At 41.8% G+C, this 18,973-nt stretch overlaps 1 protein-coding gene across 1 annotated transcript; it reads right to left on the bottom strand.

Annotated features, from left to right (window-relative positions):
- Positions 1–1,456: 1,456 nt before the first annotated feature.
- LOC138950805 (superkiller complex protein 8-like) lies at positions 1,457–17,550 on the bottom strand. Its single transcript, XM_070322524.1, has 10 exons — positions 17,497–17,550; positions 16,604–16,631; positions 12,370–12,481; positions 11,786–11,871; positions 10,372–10,607; positions 9,377–9,470; positions 8,946–9,039; positions 7,007–7,099; positions 3,613–3,691; positions 1,457–2,048 (listed from the first exon to the last, which is right to left on the bottom strand). The coding sequence occupies exons 1-10, from the start codon at positions 17,503–17,505 to the stop codon at positions 1,959–1,961; spliced, it is 921 nt and encodes a 306-aa protein (XP_070178625.1). The 5' UTR covers positions 17,506–17,550; the 3' UTR covers positions 1,457–1,958.
- Positions 17,551–18,973: the final 1,423 nt, after the last annotated feature.

The following is an 18,973-nucleotide window of genomic DNA, read 5'->3' as shown; positions in this document are numbered from 1 at the left end:
ATCATATACATGTATTTCTTTTCACTTGGTGTTTGTTTTTCTAAAGTGTCTTTCTCATTTTTGACTCACATGCGAAGCAAAAGTGAGTCTATGTACTCACCCGAGTCGTCCGTCCGTCCGTCCGGACGTCCGTCCGTCCGTCCGTCCGTCCGGAAAACTTTAACGTTGGATATTTCTTGGACACTATTCAGTCTATCAGTACCAAATTTGGCAAGATGGTGTATGATGACAAGGCCCCAAAAAACATACATAGCATCTTGACCTTGCTTCAAGGTCAAGGTCGCAGGGGCCATAAATGTTGCCTAAAAAACAACTATTTTTCACATTTTCTCTGAAGTTTTTGAGATTCAATACCTCACCTATATATGATATATAGGGCAAAGTAAGCCCCATCTTTTGATACCAGTTTGGTTTACCTTGCTTCAAGGTCAAGGTCACAGGAGCTCTTCAAAGTTGGATTGTATACATATTTTGAAGTGACCTTGACCCTGAACTATGGAAGATAACTGTTTCAAACTTAAAAATTATGTGGGGCACATGTTATGCTTTCATCATGAGACACATTTGGTCACATATGATCAAGGTCAAGGTCACTTTGACCCTTATGAAATGTGACCAAAATAAGGTAGTGAACCACTAAAAGTGACCATATCTCATGGTAGAAATAGCCAATAAGCACCATTGTACTTCCTATGTCTTGAATTAACAGCTTTGTGTTGCGTGACCTTGGATGACCTTGTCCTTGGGTCAAGGTCACATGGATTTTGGTAGGAAAAATGTGTAAAGCATGTGAGTCGTATGGGCTTTGCCCTTCTTGTTTCTTTTTCTTTTAACTTTGTTGTGCTGAAAAAAAAAATCAGGAGAAAAAAATCACAATACAAACCCTACTTCAGTCTTGTGATACCTGTTACCTTGTAAGACAAAAGATGGAGAGAGAAGAGAATATGCAAATGTGTGTGTATGTCATAAATATATATGTGTGTGTATCAAGTACTCCTTCTACCAGTACACGCACAGCCAAAACCCAGCCAACAATCTCGAAGGCTATAAGAATTTGCGCCTGCTGCGAGCTGTGCTATTTTTAGATCCCCTGGGCTGCTGCTTTGGAGTCTGGGCTCACACGCAGCGCGCAATAATTTAATGAAGGGCTACTTCTCTCTCTGTGTTGATAGAGACGATCTCTTTTCAAAAGATCCGACACTCAGCATGCATTCGATATAATGTTTATACCATATTAAAGACAATTAAATGATGAATTATCACATATAAACTAATTTAGACGAATAAGAACATGCTGAAAGCCTGCACTATTTTCTTTAACGCACGCACAAAACCGGATACGTACACTGTTCCTTCCTGTTTTCATTCAAAATGGCAACCAACGTGTTCAATTGATGTGTTTACAAAAGAGAGAAGTAGTCCTTGGTATGAACAGATAACCATACTCAAACTCATAAATATTTCAGTTTGTGTTTATTTACATTATATACACATTGTAGCTAACATGATGCCTTTAAAGCCCAAAGTTCTAACAATCCCGTTTCAAAAAATTCTTCTTTGTTAGCGCCTTTTGTCTTCCTTGAGTTTCTGGTACGTCCCAGTCAAAAGATCTTGAAAACATGACCTAATTTAACATAAAAAAAACCCACAATTTTTTGTGGCTTGAGTTGAATCCACAATGAGAATCTCATCGAACAAATTACACGTCAACAATGTCTAAAGCACCCCCCCCCCCCCCCCCCACCCAAAACGTTTTTCTAAACACCAACAATGGTGGACTTTACTGTCCCTTTGAAGAGTCTGCATTTTTGTTTTAAATTTTGTATTTGATGAGATTAGCACATGACAGTTTTTTGACCATGCTTTTCTTTCAAAGAGTCGGTAAAGCTATCATTAATTATGAATGATTTATGACAGTTCTTGCAGAAAATGGAATTCGTCTCTAGGTTTTTGACGCTTCACATGGCACAGTCGTAGATGTGTACGCCTCGATCGTCGGACGCAGACACAATGCGGGCACCGGAGGGGCTGTACTTGGCACTCCAAGCCTGTTGGGGGAAAAAACCAAGATAAATCAAGATTTATTTTGAATCAAAAAACATGAATGGTAGATAAATGGAACGTTTACTATTGACAAAACAAAACGTTACATTTACTAGTGTGTCGACCCACGGGGCTGTGAAGTTTGTTTGTTTGTTTGCTTAACGCCCAGCCGACCACGAAGGGCCATATCAGGGCGGTGCTGCTTTGACATATAACGTGCGCCACACACAAGACAGAAGTTGCAGCACAGGCTTCATGTCTCACCCAGTCACATTATTCTGACACCGGACCAACCAGTCCTAGCACTAACCCCATAATGCCAGACGCCAGGCGGAGCAGCCACTAGATTGCCAATTTTAAAGTCTTAGGTATGACCCGGCCGGGGTTCGAACCCACGACCTCCCGATCACGGGGCGGACGCCTTACCACTAGGCCGGGCTGTGAAGTAGAGACAGACAAACACTCATGAAACAGATGAAGAACCTATCTCAAGATCGTGTGGCTCGCTTGCAAAATGCCAGTGAGGTAGTTCAAGATTTATTTTATTGTGTTGTCAGGAATAATGTCACTGAATAGAACATGGCACTTACATCTAAATAGTGAATTTGGTCAAGTGTACAGGAGAATCCCCCTTTGAGGACATCCAACAACACCCCCCGCGGGTTAGGGGGAAGAATGTACGCGATGCTTCCCAGCATGTCGTAAGAGGCGACTAACGGATTCTGTTTCTCCTTTTACCCTTGTTAAGTGTTTCTTGTATAGAATATAGTCAATGTTTGTAAAGATTTTAGTCAAGCAGTATGTAAGAAATGTTAAGTCCTTTGTACTGGAAACTTGCATTCTCCCAGTAAGGTCATATATTGTAAGGTCATAAATTGTACTACGTTGCAAGCCCCTGGAGCAATTTTTTGATTAGTGCTTTTGTGAACAAGAAACAATTAACAAGTGGCTCTATCCCATCCCCCCCCCCCCCCCCAACGTTAAACACCAAATAAAGAAAGAAAGAAACCTCCAACAATCAAACAATCAAGTTTTAAAAGGGAGGTAACTGTAAAATAAGCATTTGCTTGAGTGCGTGTCCTTGTTTATTTTCAATTGTTTAATGTGATGAATTTTGAATTAACATTTTGTTAAAGGTTGAAGTGAATTCTGCCTTCTTTCTTTCTTTCTTTTTTTGGTGTTTAACGTACGGGGAAAGGGGGGAGATGGGATAGAGCCACTTGTTAATTGTTTCTTGTTCACAAAAGCACTAATCAAAAATTTGCTCCAGGGGCTTGCAACGTAGTACAATGTATTACCTTACTGGGAGAATGCAAGTTTCCAGTACAAAGGACTTAACATTTCTTACATACTGCTTGACTAAAATCTGTACAAAAATTGACTATATTCTATACAAGAAACACTTAACAAGGGTAAAAAGAGAAACAGAATCCGTTAGTCGCCTCTTACGACATGCTGGGGAGCATCGGGTAAATTCTTCCCCCTAACCCGCGGGGGGGGGGGGGGGGGAGAAGTGAATTCTGCTGTAAAAATGAAAGTTCACAATCAGCATTAGGAAACGCAACTCACCTGGTCCAGGTGCTCGTAGAAAGTGTGCACACACTGCCGTGACCCTGCGTCCCAGATCTTCACTGTCTTGTCTGATGAGCTGTTCAACACACATAAAATGATAAACAAGAAGGGCAAAGCCCATACGACTCACATGCTTTACACATTTTTCCTACCAAAATACATGTGACCTTGACCCAAGGTCAAGGTCATGCAACACAAAGCTGTTAATTCAAGACATAGGAAGTACAATGGTGCTTATTGGCTCTTTCTACCATGAGATATGGTCACTTTTAGTGGTTCACTACCTTATTTTGGTCACATTTCATTAGGGTCAAAGTGACCTTGACCTTGATCATATGTGACCAAATGTGTCTCATGATGAAAGCATAACATGTGCCCCACATAATTTTTAAGTTTGAAACAGTTATCTTCCATAGTTCAGGGTCAAGGTCACTTCAAAATATGTATACAATCCAACTTTGAAGAGCTCCTGTGACCTTGACCTTGAAGCAAGGTAAACCAAACTGGTATCAAAAGATGGGGCTTACTTTGCCCTATATATCATATATAGGTGAGGTATTCAATCTCAAAAACTTCAGAGAAAATGGGAAAAATGTGAAAAATAGCTGTTTTTTAGGCAACATTTATGGCCCCTGCGACCTTGACCTTGAAGCAAGGTCAAGATGCTAAGTATGTTTTTGGGGGCCTTGTCATCATACACCATCTTGCCAAATTTGGTACTGATAGACTGAATAGTGTCCAAGAAATATCCAACGTTAAAGTTTTCCGGACGGCCGGACGGACGGACGTCCGGACGGACGTCCGGACGGACGGACGGACGGACGGACGGACGACTCGGGTGAGTACATAGACTCACTTTTGCTTCGCATGTGAGTCAATAATAAAACGGAGGATGATTTAGCGTGCCAGATCTTCACTGATGTGTCTTTTCAGCTGTTCAACGCACATAAAATGATAAATGATAAAACGGAGGATGATTTAGCGTGCCAGATCTTCACTGATTTGTCTTTTGAGCTGTTCAAAACACACACAATGATAAATGATAAAACGGAGGATGACTCTGTCCCAAATCTTCACAGACTTGTCTGAATAGAGCTGCTAAACACACACAAAATAATACAAATCTTTTTGATTTTTCTAATGAGCGTTCAACAGAATCAAGAACACTGATTTGAGAGAACAGACAAGCAGATAAACAGATGGAACAACAACCACAACAGACCACTGAAATAAAGTTGAAAAAGTCTCTTTTTTTTTTACAGTAGCATTATAATCAGGGGAGGGACTCTCTTGTAATGAAAAAAGAGGAAATCCCTTTTTCTAGGGGGGTTCGGGGACATACTCCCCCGAATCTTTTTTAAATGGTACATTATTTATTAAAATCTGTACAACCTGGTGCATTCTGAGACTAAAATTCAACTCATTTGGATGAGGTAAAAGACATTCTCCTCACCCCCCCTCCCCCCCACGCACAGTGCTTTAAGTTATGCGCTATAGAAATCTCCTTAATAAATAAACATAAGTGTCCTTTTCTTTTTTTGCTGCTGATCCTAAACTTGCCTTTCAGTTTTGGAGCAAAAAACCACCAAAACATAACAACAAGATGCATGGCTAAAGAAAACTGACTGAGAATCAGCAAGTCGCGTAAGGCGAAAATACAACATTTAGTCAAGTAGCTGTCGAACTCACAGAATGAAACTGAACGCAATGCAACGCAGCAAGACCGTATACTCGTAGCATCGTCAGTCCACCGCTCACGGCAAAGGCAGTGAAATTGACAAGAAGAGCGGGGGAGTAGTTGCGATGAGAAGGATAGCACGCTTTTCAGTACCTCTCTTCGTTTTAACTTTCTGAGCGTGTTTTTAATCCAAACATATTATATCTATATGTTTTTGGAATCAGGAGCCGACAAGGAATAAGATGAAAGTGTTTTTAAATTGATTTCGAAAATTTAATTTTGATAATAATTTGTATATATTTAATTTTCAGAGCTTGTTTTTAATCCAAATATAACATATTTATATGTTTTTGGAATCAGCAAATGATGGAAAATAAGATGAACGTAAATTTGGATCGTTTAATAAAAAAAATATTTTTTTTACAATTTTCAGATTTTTAATGACCAAAGTCAATAATTATTTTTTAAGCCACCAAGCTGAAATGCAATACCGAAGTCCGGGCTTCGTCGAACATTACTTGACCAAAATTTCAACCAATTTGGTTGAAAAATGAGGGCGTGACAGTGCCGCCTCAACTTTTACAAAAAGCCGGATATGACGTCATCAAAGACATTTATCAAAAAAATGAAAAAAACGTATGGGGATTTCATACCCAGGAACTCTCATGTCAAATTTCATAAAGATCGGTCCAGTAGTTTAGTCTGAATCGCTCTACACACACACACAGACAGACACACACACACACACGCACGCACATACACCACGACCCTCGTCGCGATTCCCCCCTCTATGTTAAACAGGCATGGGAATTGAAAATTGTAAAAAAGGCTGAAAATTTATAACTGAAGACGCGAAGCGTCGTTCGCGCCTAGCCTTACTAGGGGGGTCCGGGGGCATGCCCCTCCGGAAAAAATTCTCCAAAGAACCCAGATGGTGCAATCTGGTGTCATCTGAGCTCCAAGTTTGCCATTAAATTCTGTTTTTAGAATCAGAGTTTTTAGTACCAATTTTTGAGAAAAAAAAAATATATACATGTATTATATGGTTTAAATTTGTTAAAAAATTGATCTGTTGAGACAAACAGGTTGTAACACAATCTGTGCAATCTGGTTTACTTTCAAACATAAAAGTTCAAGTAACTGAGGCGGGCGGTAGCAGTGCGTGAACAAAGTATGGAAAGTTTTCGCGGGCTTTTGCGCAAAGGCAAAAGTAACCGGTGCTTTTTTTGTGTGCCTACCCCCTTTTTTTCGGCGGACACTTTTGCTTTTTCGGCGGAACAAAAAAAAAAATTCGGCGTTCGGCGGACAATTCCCAACTTAAAACATTTCTCAGCTTGGCGTAACAGTGTAGCAATTTGTCTTAAAACGTAGCAGGCTAGTATGTTGGCAACCCTGGGAAAGTGAGAGCACAAAATGTAACTAGCTCAGTTGGTAGAGCACTGGACTTGTGATCCTAGGCTTGCCGGGTCAACTTTACGTGCAGACTCTGAGACGGTATCCATATTCGACCCCCGTGTCACCACTGTGGCATGTAAAAGACCTCGGTTATTCTGCCATAAGTGCAGGTGGCTGATTACACCTAAATATGCATACATCTGGGTAGCGCGACTTTTGTTGCTCCTAGCTTTCCACCGGGAGGGAAGCGACCTGAATTTCCCAGCGATGAGACAATAAAGTAATGAAAATGAACATGAAAGAGAAGTGTTCACTTACGCTGACACAAAATGTGTGTTGTCCGGACAGAAGTCGACGCTCAAGACCCACGACCCATGGCCTGACAGTGTCCCTGCAAGATTTGCATGTTGCCTGGGAAGAGCGGAAAAAATAACAACACTGAGCGCAAAAATAACAAATCCACAACCAACGTTCCAAAATCCAGAATAAAAAAACAAGAAAGGTAGGTTGTTGGAACGTTTGTTATTGACAAAACAATACGTTACAGTCACAAATATATCGACCCAACGGTCTTTAAAATACACAGACAAACAATTAGTAACAAGAACTTAGCTTGATCCAATGTTTCGGCCGATTGTTGGGAAAGTCCCAAGTGAATGAAAAAATAACAGTACTGATCTGAGGTAATATGCTTTTAAAAAACGTACATATAGTCAGAAAGAGAAAGAGAAGACACACACGCACCACCGGTGACTGGGTGGCCGAGTGGTAACGACTGGGTGGCCGAGTGGTAACGACTGGGTGGCCGAGTGGTAACGACTGGGTGGCCGAGTGGTAACGACTGGGTGGCCGAGTGGTAACGACTGGGTGGCCGAGTGGTAACGACTGGGTGGCCGAGTGGTAACGACTGGGTGGCCGAGTGGTAACGACTGGGTGGCCGAGTGGTAACGACTGGGTGGCCGAGTGGTAACGACTGGGTGGCCGAGTGGTAACGACTGGGTGGCCGAGTGGTAACGACTGGGTGGCCGAGTGGTAACGACTGGGTGGCCGAGTGGTAACGACTGGGTGGCCGAGTGGTAACGACTGGGTGGCCGAGTGGTAACGACTGGGTGGCCGAGTGGTAACGACTGGGTGGCCGAGTGGTAACGACTGGGTGGCCGAGTGGTAACGACTGGGTGGCCGAGTGGTAACGACTGGGTGGCCGAGTGCTAACGACTGGGTGGCCGAGTGGTAACGCACTTGCGCTCGAAAGCGAGAGGTTGCGAGTTCGACCCTGGGTCAGGGCGTTAGCAATTTTCTCTCCCCTTTCCTAACCTAGGTGGTGGGTTCAAGTGCTAGTCTTTCGGATGAGACGAAAAACCAAGGTCCCTTCGTGTACACTACATTGGGGTGTGCACGTTAAAGATCCCACGATTGACAAAAGGGTCTTTCCTGGCAAAATTGTATAGGCATAGATAAAAAAATGTCCACCAAAATACCCGTGTGACTTGGAATAATAGGCTGTGAAAAGTAGGATATGCGCCGAAATGGCTGCGATCTGCTGGTCGATGTGAATGCGTGATGTATCGTGTAAAAAATTCCATCTCACACGGCACAAATAGATCCCTGCGCCTTGAGTCCGAGTCTGGAGATATGCGCGCGATATTTGTTTGTTTGTTTGTTTGCTTAACGCCCAGCCGACCACGAAGGGCCATACCAGGGCGGTGCTGCTTTGACATATAACGTGCGCCACACACAAGACAGAAGTCGCAGCACAGGCTTCATGTCTCACCCAGTCACATTATTCTGACACCGGACCAACCAGTCCTAGCACTAACCCCATAATGCCAGATGCCAGGCGGAGCAGCAACTAGATTGCCAATTTTAAAGTCTTAGGTATGACCCGGCCGGGATTCGAACCCACGACCTCCCGATCACGGGGCGGACGCCTTACCACTAGGCCAACCGTGCCGGTGCGCGCGATATAAGACTTCATATAACAATAACACACACACACACAGAAAAAAACACAAGCATGCACACACCATCTGTACAGATTTGCACACACACAATTAAAATTGCACACATTCACAATTCTACTCTATCTCACACACACACTACACATTTTAAACGAGGGATCCCATTGTGTTTCTAACAAAAATTAATGCGTGGCGTAATGTATCATTGCATGAAGCCGTCTGAAACAGCACACCTGCTACATTACGGCCAAGCTACAATCTCCAGAAGAACCTCAAAGGAAGCATAAAGAATTACTCACACATCATAAATCTTGATGTGACAATCGTCTGACGCTGTGATCAGGAGTTGAGAATCAGGAGAAAAACACAGCGAGCGTATCGGCATGGCATGACCTGGAAAGAAACAGAACGGAGGATGTTTCTCTTGGTTTGATATAATTATCATCACGAATAATGCGTCATCACTCAATAGAAGCACTGTGACAGCAAGGTAAATGTCATGGTTGATCATTCTTATAAATACAGTGCAACTTCCCCCCCCCCCCCCCTATCAAGACCACACACAAATCTGAGAAAACAGGGTCTTAAAAAGGAGGGAGTCTTAAAATGGGTGTTAATTTGCAGAAGTTATGGACATAAAGTCTGAGAAAACACAGACTAAGACTTCACACCCGTCAATTCTAAACAAATGCTGAGAGATTTACTGTGGACTGAGGAAATTCTCGCTCACCTTCCAAAGTGTGGATAAGCTTTCCTGTTGTGATGTCAAACACGTTGACAATACCATCCAGAGCTCCTGACGCAATGTACTTGCCATCTGGACTCTGAAACAGAAAAGGAGCATGTGGAAATTAATAAAACATAATCTAAACAACAAGATGACTGTGAGTTTGTTTGTTTGTTCATGGGCTGAAACTCCCACGGCTTTTACGTGTATGACCGTTTTTACCCTGCCATTTAGGCAGCCATACGCCGCTTTCGGAGGAAGCATGCTGGGTATTTTCGTGTTTCTATAACCCACCGAACTCTGACATGGATTACAGGATCTTTTTCGTGCGCACTTGGTCTTGTGCTTGCGTGTACACACGGGGGTGTTCGGACACCGAGGAGAGTCTGCACACAAAGTTGACTCTGAGAAATAAATCTCTCGCCGAACGTGGGGACGAACTCACGCTGACAGCGGCCAACTGGATACAAATCCAGCGCGCTACCGACTGAGCTACATCCCCGCCCGACTGTGGGTGCAAACTAAGGTGAAAACCAAAAGAAATATCGATATACACAAACACAGCACAGACAAAGTCAAATTTTCGCCGATGGAGACTTCTTCAGGACAACAAATACACAAGAAAACAAACAGCAGAAGCAAAAACAAAAGCAGCACAAGAAATACAAAGTGTAAGCTTTCCTTGAACGTCTAGAAAAATGGAATGTTCCCTTTAGCCGTTTAGGCCCCCCCAAAAAAATATAGTCTGTTTACGGTAACATACGCAAAAAAAATAGGGTCGGTAGGTCGGGATTTTCTTCTTCTTTTTTTCCCCCAAAAACCATATTTTTAAGTTATTTTGCCCAAAAACAAAGACTTTTTTATGATTTTTTTTTTTTATATATATATTTTTGTTCTTCTCCCAAATGCCAAAAAAAAAGTCTAGGGTCGCGCGAAAGAATAGGGTCAGTCGGGATACCGTAAACAGACTATTTTTTTGGGGGGGGGGCCTTACTTACATAAGCAATACTGAGTGTGAACTTTCCTCGGGTGTCTAGAGAGGTCTCCTTTCTGCCTGTGTCGACGCCAAAGAGGTTGATCTTTCCTATGTGGCTGCCAGACGCCAGGAATCGAGAGTCTGGTGAAAAGGCGATGGTCCAGGCGTCCACAGGTCCGGCGTCGATAGACTTGGCCTGCTTTCCGTTCTCCAGATCCCAGATCTTGACGTGGCTGTCGAGACTACTGGATGCCGCCACTGGTGGAGAGTTAAGGACAGTAAAACTAATAATACTTTTTTTCTTCTTCTTCGTTCATGGACTGAAACTCCCAAGTTCACTCATATGTTTTGCACAGGTGGATTTTTACGTAAAGCTTTTACCCCGCCATTCGGGGGAAGCGCGCTGGGTATTTTCGTGTGTCTATAACCCACCGAACTCTGACATGAATTACAGGATCTTTTGCGTGCGCACTAGGTCTTGTGCTAGCATGTACACACAAAGGGAATAAGACACTAGCAGGTCTGCACATAAGTTGACCTGGGAGATCGGAACAATCTCCACCCTTAACCCACCAGGCGGCCGCCGCCAGGATTTGAACTCACGACCTTCAGATTAGGAGGCCGATGTCTTATGCCACAGCGCCCGTCATTAACAACAGTATTAATCCATTTTTTTCTGGGACCGCTCAACAGAGTCCCTGAAAAACCGGGTCTCTACCTCCCAGTGGAAAGCTAGCAGCAGCAGCAAAAAGAGTTGTGCTACCCAGGTGCGAGCATTTTTATACGTGTAATCAGCCGATTTCATTTAAGGCACAATCTTCTTCTTCTTCTGCGTTCGTGGGCTGAAACTCCCACGTACACTCGTGTTTTTTGCACGAGTGGAATTTTACGAGTATGACCGTTTTTTACCCCGCCATTTAGGCAGCCATACGCCGTTTTCGGAGGAAGCATGCTGGGTATTTTCGTGTTTCTATAACCCACCGAACTCTGACATGGATTACAGGTTCTTTTTCGTGCGCACTTGGTCTTGTGCTTGCGTGTACACACGGGGGTGTTCGGACACCGTGGAGAGTCTGCACACAAAGTTGACTCTGAGAAATAAATCTCTCGCCGAACGTGGGGACGAACTCACGCTGACAGCGGCCAACTGAATACAAATCCAGCGCGCTACCGACCGAGCTACATCCCCACCCTTAAGGCACAATGACTGAAGTCTTTTACATGCCACAATGGTGACACGGATGTGGGACATGAATACAGGCTCTGAGTTGACCCGTGTCTGTCCCGGCCTGGATTCGAACCTATGACCCAAGGCTCACAAGTCAACTGCTCTACCACTTGAGCTACCTGACCCCCCCCCCCCCCCCCCCCCCCAATTCAGCAGTACTTTTTATGTAACCATGAACAAAATAATCCCACAGCAAGGTGAAGGATACAGGTTCCTGTGGAGTTGATGTCAACGGAGACAACGCCCAGCTGGTGGCCCTCCAGCGTGTGACGCAGCTCAAGCTTCTCTTCATGCCTGAAACAAGCAAACATGAAATATAAATCCAGGGGTCTTATTCAGACCTGTTCACCCCCAAAGCTTGACAAGTGTTTATAAAACTGTCATTATTGTCTGAAATTAGAGGCAAGTTTGGCGATCAAGAAAGGGAACTCCAAGTCTAAGACTGAAGCGTGATCTTACAGACCGATACTCACGTTCTGTTAAGAGCAAAAAGGGGACACAACAATATATTATATATATGCAACGCCTAAAATGTTGCTGGGACAACAACAAAAAATCTCGCACAAGCCGCTAAAATATTTTTGATGTTTTCTTTATCTCCCAGTCCCACGACAACCAATCAGTCAACCAAACAGACAGACAGACAGACAGAGAGAGAGAGAGAGAGAGAGAGAGAGAGAGAGAGAGAGAGAGAGAGAGAGAGAGAGAGAGAGAGAGAGAGAGAGAGAGAGAGAGAGAGAGAGAGAGAGAGAGAGTAGGCAAACCTGCACAGGTGTAAACTAAACCCCTTACCATTTCCACACTTTGACAGTATCGTCTACGGATCCAGTGACGATGACCTCTGCCCCAAGAGCGTCTCTTTCGTTGCGACCCCAAGCACATGCCCAGATACTGTCATCGTGCGCTGTAAAATATTTTTCATTTTCATGACTTTAGTTTATTGTCCCATCGCTGGGAAATTGGGGTCGCTTCCTCCCAGTGGAAAGCTAGCAGCAACTGAGTCGTGCTACCCAGGTGTCTGCGTGTTTAGGTGTAGTCAGCCACCTGCACTTATGACAGAATGACCAAGGTCTTTTACGTGCCATTGTGGTGACATGGGGGTGGGACATGGCTTCCGTATCTGGGTCTGCGAACCAGCGACCTTCCGATCACAAGTCCAGTGCTCTACCAACTGAGCTACCCGGTATATATATCATTATATATGGTCAAGGCTCTGGAGGTGACTCCAATGAGTGTGACATGCAAGAACAAATTTCAATGTTATTACAAGCTGACAATTTCCTGACAATTTACTAGGTATGGTCATGCTAAACTTCTACGAAAAATGTTTTTCACACTTGAGCCATCGTTTAGATGTATTTACAAAAATAATATCAATGTTCAAACATAACATGACGCCATCACAATTTCAGATTCAGGCAATTTAATGATCCAAGAACAAACAAAAAGAAATGTTGGTGGTGTTTCTTTATTGCTAGACCACACATCCATCAATACAAACAAGATAAGCAGGTAAGAATCTCTAATTGGGTCAAATACCTGAGCTTGAAATTGCTTAAACATAACATGACACCAAAACACTAAGTCAAAATGCAGCATGGAGTTCAAAGACAAAATACTATCAATACTAAGTCCAAAACAGAAAACATAGATAATGTTTGTGTGTCTCCAAAATATCATAATGAAAATACTAATTATAGTCATCAAATTAAATCAATAATAGAGCCATCCTTCACTGGATGCTGCGTAATACCCGAAAATGCCAAAAATTAAACCAAGAACACGCCCAAATCAATCATTTTGGCATTAAACAATAATAAAACATTGTTACATACATTATTTCCTTTGCCAAAAAAAAAAAAAAGTGGATGTGTTACCTTGTCTTTAAATGAGAGGGAAAAAAGAAAAAGTAGCCATGCTTGAACATAACATGACGCCGTGACAAAAGATAAACTTACATCATCTGGAGCTATAGATGCAAATAAAATATCAAATTCAGAAGCCATTGTGTGCATAGCGTTGGTAGCTACATTGCACAGTTAACTGCATAGCCAAGTCACAACCTTAGAAAAAGTTATTCTGAAATTAAAACACTTAAACATAACTTGACGCCATGAAACATAACATGACGCCGTGACACAGTCTTAATCAGGCTAAAGTGGCAAAACCAAACATAATGAAAGAACAGGAGGACAGCTATCTACATGCAGCGATGGTAGGTAATTATTAGCCACCAAATAATCTGATGTGTAAACTTAATCTTTTATGTTTGCACAGAAAATTTGCTGTTTGAGCATAACATGACGCCATGAAACATAACATGACACCGTGACAAAAGATAAAATTACATCCTCTGGAACTATGGGTGTAAGTAAGCCATCCAATTCAGATGCCATTGTGTGCACATAAAAGGCTGCTACAGAGCTAAGTTTACTGAATAGGTGAGGGGCAACCTTAGAAAAAGTTTTTGTACCATGAAAAAATGCCCAAACATAACTTAAGACCATGTTCAAACCAATTAAAAGGAAAAAATGTATAGTCTACATTTACCTGTACAAAATGCTAGATAAAAAGGAAAGCTAGATGAAAATAGACTAAGAAACTATAAAAATTAAACTCAATATTACACTACAACACTGTGACAGTTCAAGCTGACATCGATGTGTTATGTTGTGTTTGGACATGGATCACACTAACTACAACAAAAACGTGGTTTCTATGGGGGGGGAAAGTTATTTGAAACAGATAATATCAATATTAAATTCTACATCTGTTTTTCTTTACCAAAAATAAAATAAGTAAAAAACCGAGTGCCCAAACCTAACATTACACCAGCCGTGGCAGCAGAGATCGACTGTGCATAGCGTCAAGTTATGTTTGGACATAAAACTAGCACTCGGCGATCAGACACAATAAGGGTCTACAAGTTCAGACCCAATGATGATGTTAATGCATAGTATTCAATCTGCCACAAAAATTAGTGTATGTTAGAAGACATTTAGTTGAACGAGTTTAAACATAACGCTGACGACCTCGGACTTGGTGTAAAGTTGCGTTTGATCTCCTGCATCCCATAATATCAACCACGTATCTTGTAAATCGCAGTAAATGACTTTTAGGGGTACTTCACGAAGTGATTTCATGAAGGGATGCATCATTGATGGTTGAAAACGTACTTTGCTCTATCAAACCAAAAACGCAACAGTGACACCACATGATTGGCATAATGCACATGACAAAGCAAAAATTGACAAATGTAGGAACGAAGGAAAGTGTTGATGAAAGCACAATTATTCAGACAGGATCTCTAGTTTTATCAGAGAAACAGAACTCAGCACTCGAAAGCCTAATGTGGTCATTACTTCATATTCTATCCATAATTTCGCTGGATTTGCACAAACTCAACAAATGACGCCAAAATAAAAACCTTACCTTTCGGCCTATCCTCGGCGTCCATCGCGCGCTTTGTCTTCAAATGGCGCAATATTCTAAATTGGAGTGGTTTTCACTTCCATGCCGGATTAATCTCCAAAAAATTGAGTGAAAAATACACATACATTGTTCCTTTTTCGTGTCCAAACGCAACGGTTTGTTGACACCATATCGCTTCCGCAAAATCAATGTAAATTTCTTGCTGCATCAGAGTTTAAAATGTTCGCTTGCTGATTAATCCAAGAACTAAAACATAAAATCTTTCAGATTAGAGGTTAATCACGTGTGTTGGATGCGGATATTTCTTTCAAGTTAACATCGATCGCTATCACCCAAACATGACACCACGCGTTGTGTTTGAGCACGATTGATGACGCTCTATATAAACAAGAAACGAACAAATATTTGACACGCACGTAACGTCAATAGGAATTGATAACGTTTTAAGAATTCGGAAATCAATAAATTGACTCTTGATTCGATCTTGTTATGGTGAAAAATGCCGTCTGAAGTGACACACAGGTATGTCTGTCACGTTTTTCTTCCACCACGATCGTCGATTTTTCATTAAAAAAAATTGTTTTTTAATGACAGAAAGCAAGTTTAACTCATTTTATGTCATCACACGAAGCTTTGATTATATAAGAACAAGTGACAACAGTTTGATTTCATTAAATTCTTTATCTTCAACCTTAGAATCGCAGTCAAAAATGCCAACTGGTGATTTCTGCACTCGAGCCACCTCCTGAGCCTTGACCATATGTCAATATATCGTCTTAAAATCAACTTCGTTTCCGCAGGATACATACATGTTCTTGTATACACGTCAGTCACAACAAAGCTTCTTTTATGCAATTGTAGTAACCATTAATCCTTTAATTATAAGTAAAACTGTTATGCCAAAAAAAAAAAAGGTCTGTTTACGGTAACCCGACCGACCCTAGTTTTTTCGCGCGACCCTAGACTTTTTTTGGCATTTGGAAAAGAAAAAAAAAAGAAATCTTGTTTTTTTGGCAAAATAACGTAAAAATATGATTTTTTGGAAAAAAAAAAAAAAAAAAAAAAAAAAAAAATCCCGACCTACCGACCCTATTTTTTTGGCCTATGTTACCGTAAACAGACCTTTTTTTTTTTTTTGGCCTTATGAAGCATGAGTGATCTTGCACAAATTTATGTTCCATGAAATAGCTTAGCAACAATCTTCAGATCAGATCAATCATTAAGACTAAGAGATCTGTAGATTTATCAGAAAAAACAACTATCGTGACAGCTAGTGTGCACAATAAAAATGTTTAAATATTTTAAATTCCACGACTGAATAGATGAATGATAATTCATACGGTGGGTAGAGAAACAGCAATATGATTCTGTTTGCAATTGCATGTATATATTATTATTATTATGTCTCAAACCAGGAAAGACCTGGACCAACTCCCGTCAAACTTATACACACGTAAGAGCACACACACACGTTTTAGCAGCTTTTTTTCACGCACACACACTCACGTTTTAGCAGCTTTTTTCACACACACACACACACTAATACGTATACCCCCCATACACACACACACACACCCTTGCTTAGTCCACTCACCTGCTTCCTGTTTGAAAATTATGGAGTGCTGAAACAAAAAACAAAAAAAAATAGAAATCTATGCTCAGGACTGTGCACAGTATATTAACATACTTTGCATCCTAAATAAATTACAGAGTGTGTTGGTTTGAACAGTTTCAGTAAACAGGTGTATAATTCGGACTAGCTTGATGCCATTTACAGCATATATATATATATATGTGCTCCCTGCTTTCAAAATTTCACGTTGGAATGTAGGCGGCGGAGACACACACAGAGTAAAGGATGATCTCCCTTGCTCATGACGTAATTTCTATGCATTCTCGCTCTTGAGGTCATTCTATATTTAACTTTTCTTTAAAAGTACAAGCGATCGCGTGCACATTTTGGCATTTTTAGCAGCGCTCTCATTATAAATTTCTATACATATATATCTATGCTCTCTGATCTAAGAACCCCAGTTCTATACTCAATTACTGAGGTATAGTCTTGGATTTGGAAACCCTGGCAATGCCCCTTGAATCAGTTGAAACTTGAATGTTATCAGATTGTGAGTTTGACGAGGCCTAATGCTTCTTTTAATTTCTTTATCCTCCAGTGCTTTTTAATTTGTACTTTGTCTAAAAGTACTGATGTTGCGAACGTGGTTAACAACTCCAACTAGCCAAGGTTCAGATTGGACAAAAACGAAAACGCCGGCGATTTTGAAAGCAGTAACCAAAACCAAACAAACTGAAACTTGTTAAAGCGTGCCCACTATTCCCATGGCCTAAACTATACTTTGGGAACAGATCGCGTTGGAACGAAAGAAACAACTACACGCAAGTGCAATGTACAACTGCATACAAGACCGAACAATATAAAACTATACAACTACTGTGAGTATTCCTTCCAGAGGAAGATCTTGTGCTTACCCCACTCATTTTGTTGTCGCGCTGCTGCCTAGAACAACCGGATGAGCACTTTCGTCACTTCCTTGGTTGGAATGAACAAATAGTACACATTATTTGATGACGTCATGTACAGCTCTCTCGAAAAGAAAAGAATCACACCCCACCTATTAGTATTTCTTTGTGCTTTTTACATTTAGTCAAGTTTTGACTAAATGTTTTAACATAGAGGGGGAATCGAGACGAGGGTCGTGGTGTATGTGTGTGTGTCTGTGGATGTGTGTGTGTGTGTGTGTGTGTGTGTGTGTGTATGTCACAGTGTGTGTGTCTGTGTCTGTGTGTGTGTGTGTGTGTTGTGTAGAGCGATTCAGAGTAAACTACTGGACCGATCTTTATGAAATTTGACATGAGAGTTCCTGGGCATGATATCCCCAGACGTTTTTTTCATTTTTTCGATAAATGTCTTTGATGACGTCATATCCGGCTTTTTGTAAAAGTTGACGCTGCACTGTCACTCCCTCATTTTTCAATCAAATTGATTGAAATCTTTGCCGGTTGTGAGCAATCTTCTGGGTTGTCGCAAAGCGTTTAACAGTCACTCTGACATGCTGTCTGTCCATCTTTTTTCCTTCTTGATCCCTGTCTTTCTCTTCCCGCGCACCGTTCCCTGCACGCCCGCTGTTCTTGTCAGTCACATTGCCACCCGCCGATACCATCTCATCTACCTCTTCTTGACAATGGTCAACAGATCGCATGCAAGATACCGGCGAGGAGAACTTGAAGTGAGGCATGCGAGATTCATGGACGTGACGATTTTGAGAGTCAGTTCATTATTTGTACAGTTAAGTGTTTGTCTGTCTGTCTCAAAAGACAACTTGCCGACGTACTGCCGAAAATGAAACGTTTTGTTTTGTCAATACTAATCGTTCCAATAACCTATAATTCTTGGTTTGGGATTCTGAATTTTGGAACGTTATCAGTCTATCTGTATTTTGGATTTCAGGAAAAACTGAAATTCCCCCGTAGCACACGAAGCCGCTTTGTTTGTTTGCCGGTTTGTTTGTTTGTTTGCTTAACGCCCAGCCGACCACGAAGAGCCATATCAGGGCGGTGCTGCTTTGACATATAACGTGCGCCACACACAAGACAGAAGTCGCAGCACAGGCTTAATGTCTCACCCAGTCACATTATTCTGACACAGGACCAACCAGTCCTAGCACTAATGATGCCAGACGCGGCCAGGCGGAGCAGCCACTAGATTGCCAATTTGAAAGTCTTAGGTATGACCCGGCCGGGGTTCGAACCCACGACCTCCCGATCACGGGGCGGACGCCTTACCACTCTAGGCCAACACACGAAGCAGCATGGCTGGGGATTTTTGTTTTGAGCCCAAACGTAAGGATGCTCTCAATCTTATTCTATGTACACACCTCATAGCTTTGGATTTTAACATAATGCTTTTCAGACTATCGTTATATGAGCCCGAAGTTGTCTTTGCGAA

Source organism: Littorina saxatilis, linkage group LG16 (genome assembly GCF_037325665.1).
Source record: "Littorina saxatilis isolate snail1 linkage group LG16, US_GU_Lsax_2.0, whole genome shotgun sequence".
In the NCBI taxonomy this organism is placed as follows: Eukaryota; Metazoa; Mollusca; class Gastropoda; order Littorinimorpha; family Littorinidae; genus Littorina; species Littorina saxatilis.
Note: the sequence above shows the minus strand (reverse complement) of the source record. Positions and strands in the feature narration are given on the sequence as shown.

Coding starts and splice junctions, on each gene's coding strand:
- LOC138950805 (XM_070322524.1), bottom strand. Junction 11,872..12,369: donor ACTGTCAAAGTGTGGAAATG/GTAAGGGGTTTA, acceptor TGCTTGTTTCAG/GCATGAAGAGAAGCTTGAGC. Junction 3,692..7,006: donor AACACACATTTTGTGTCAGC/GTAAGTGAACAC, acceptor TGTGTTGAACAG/CTCATCAGACAAGACAGTGA.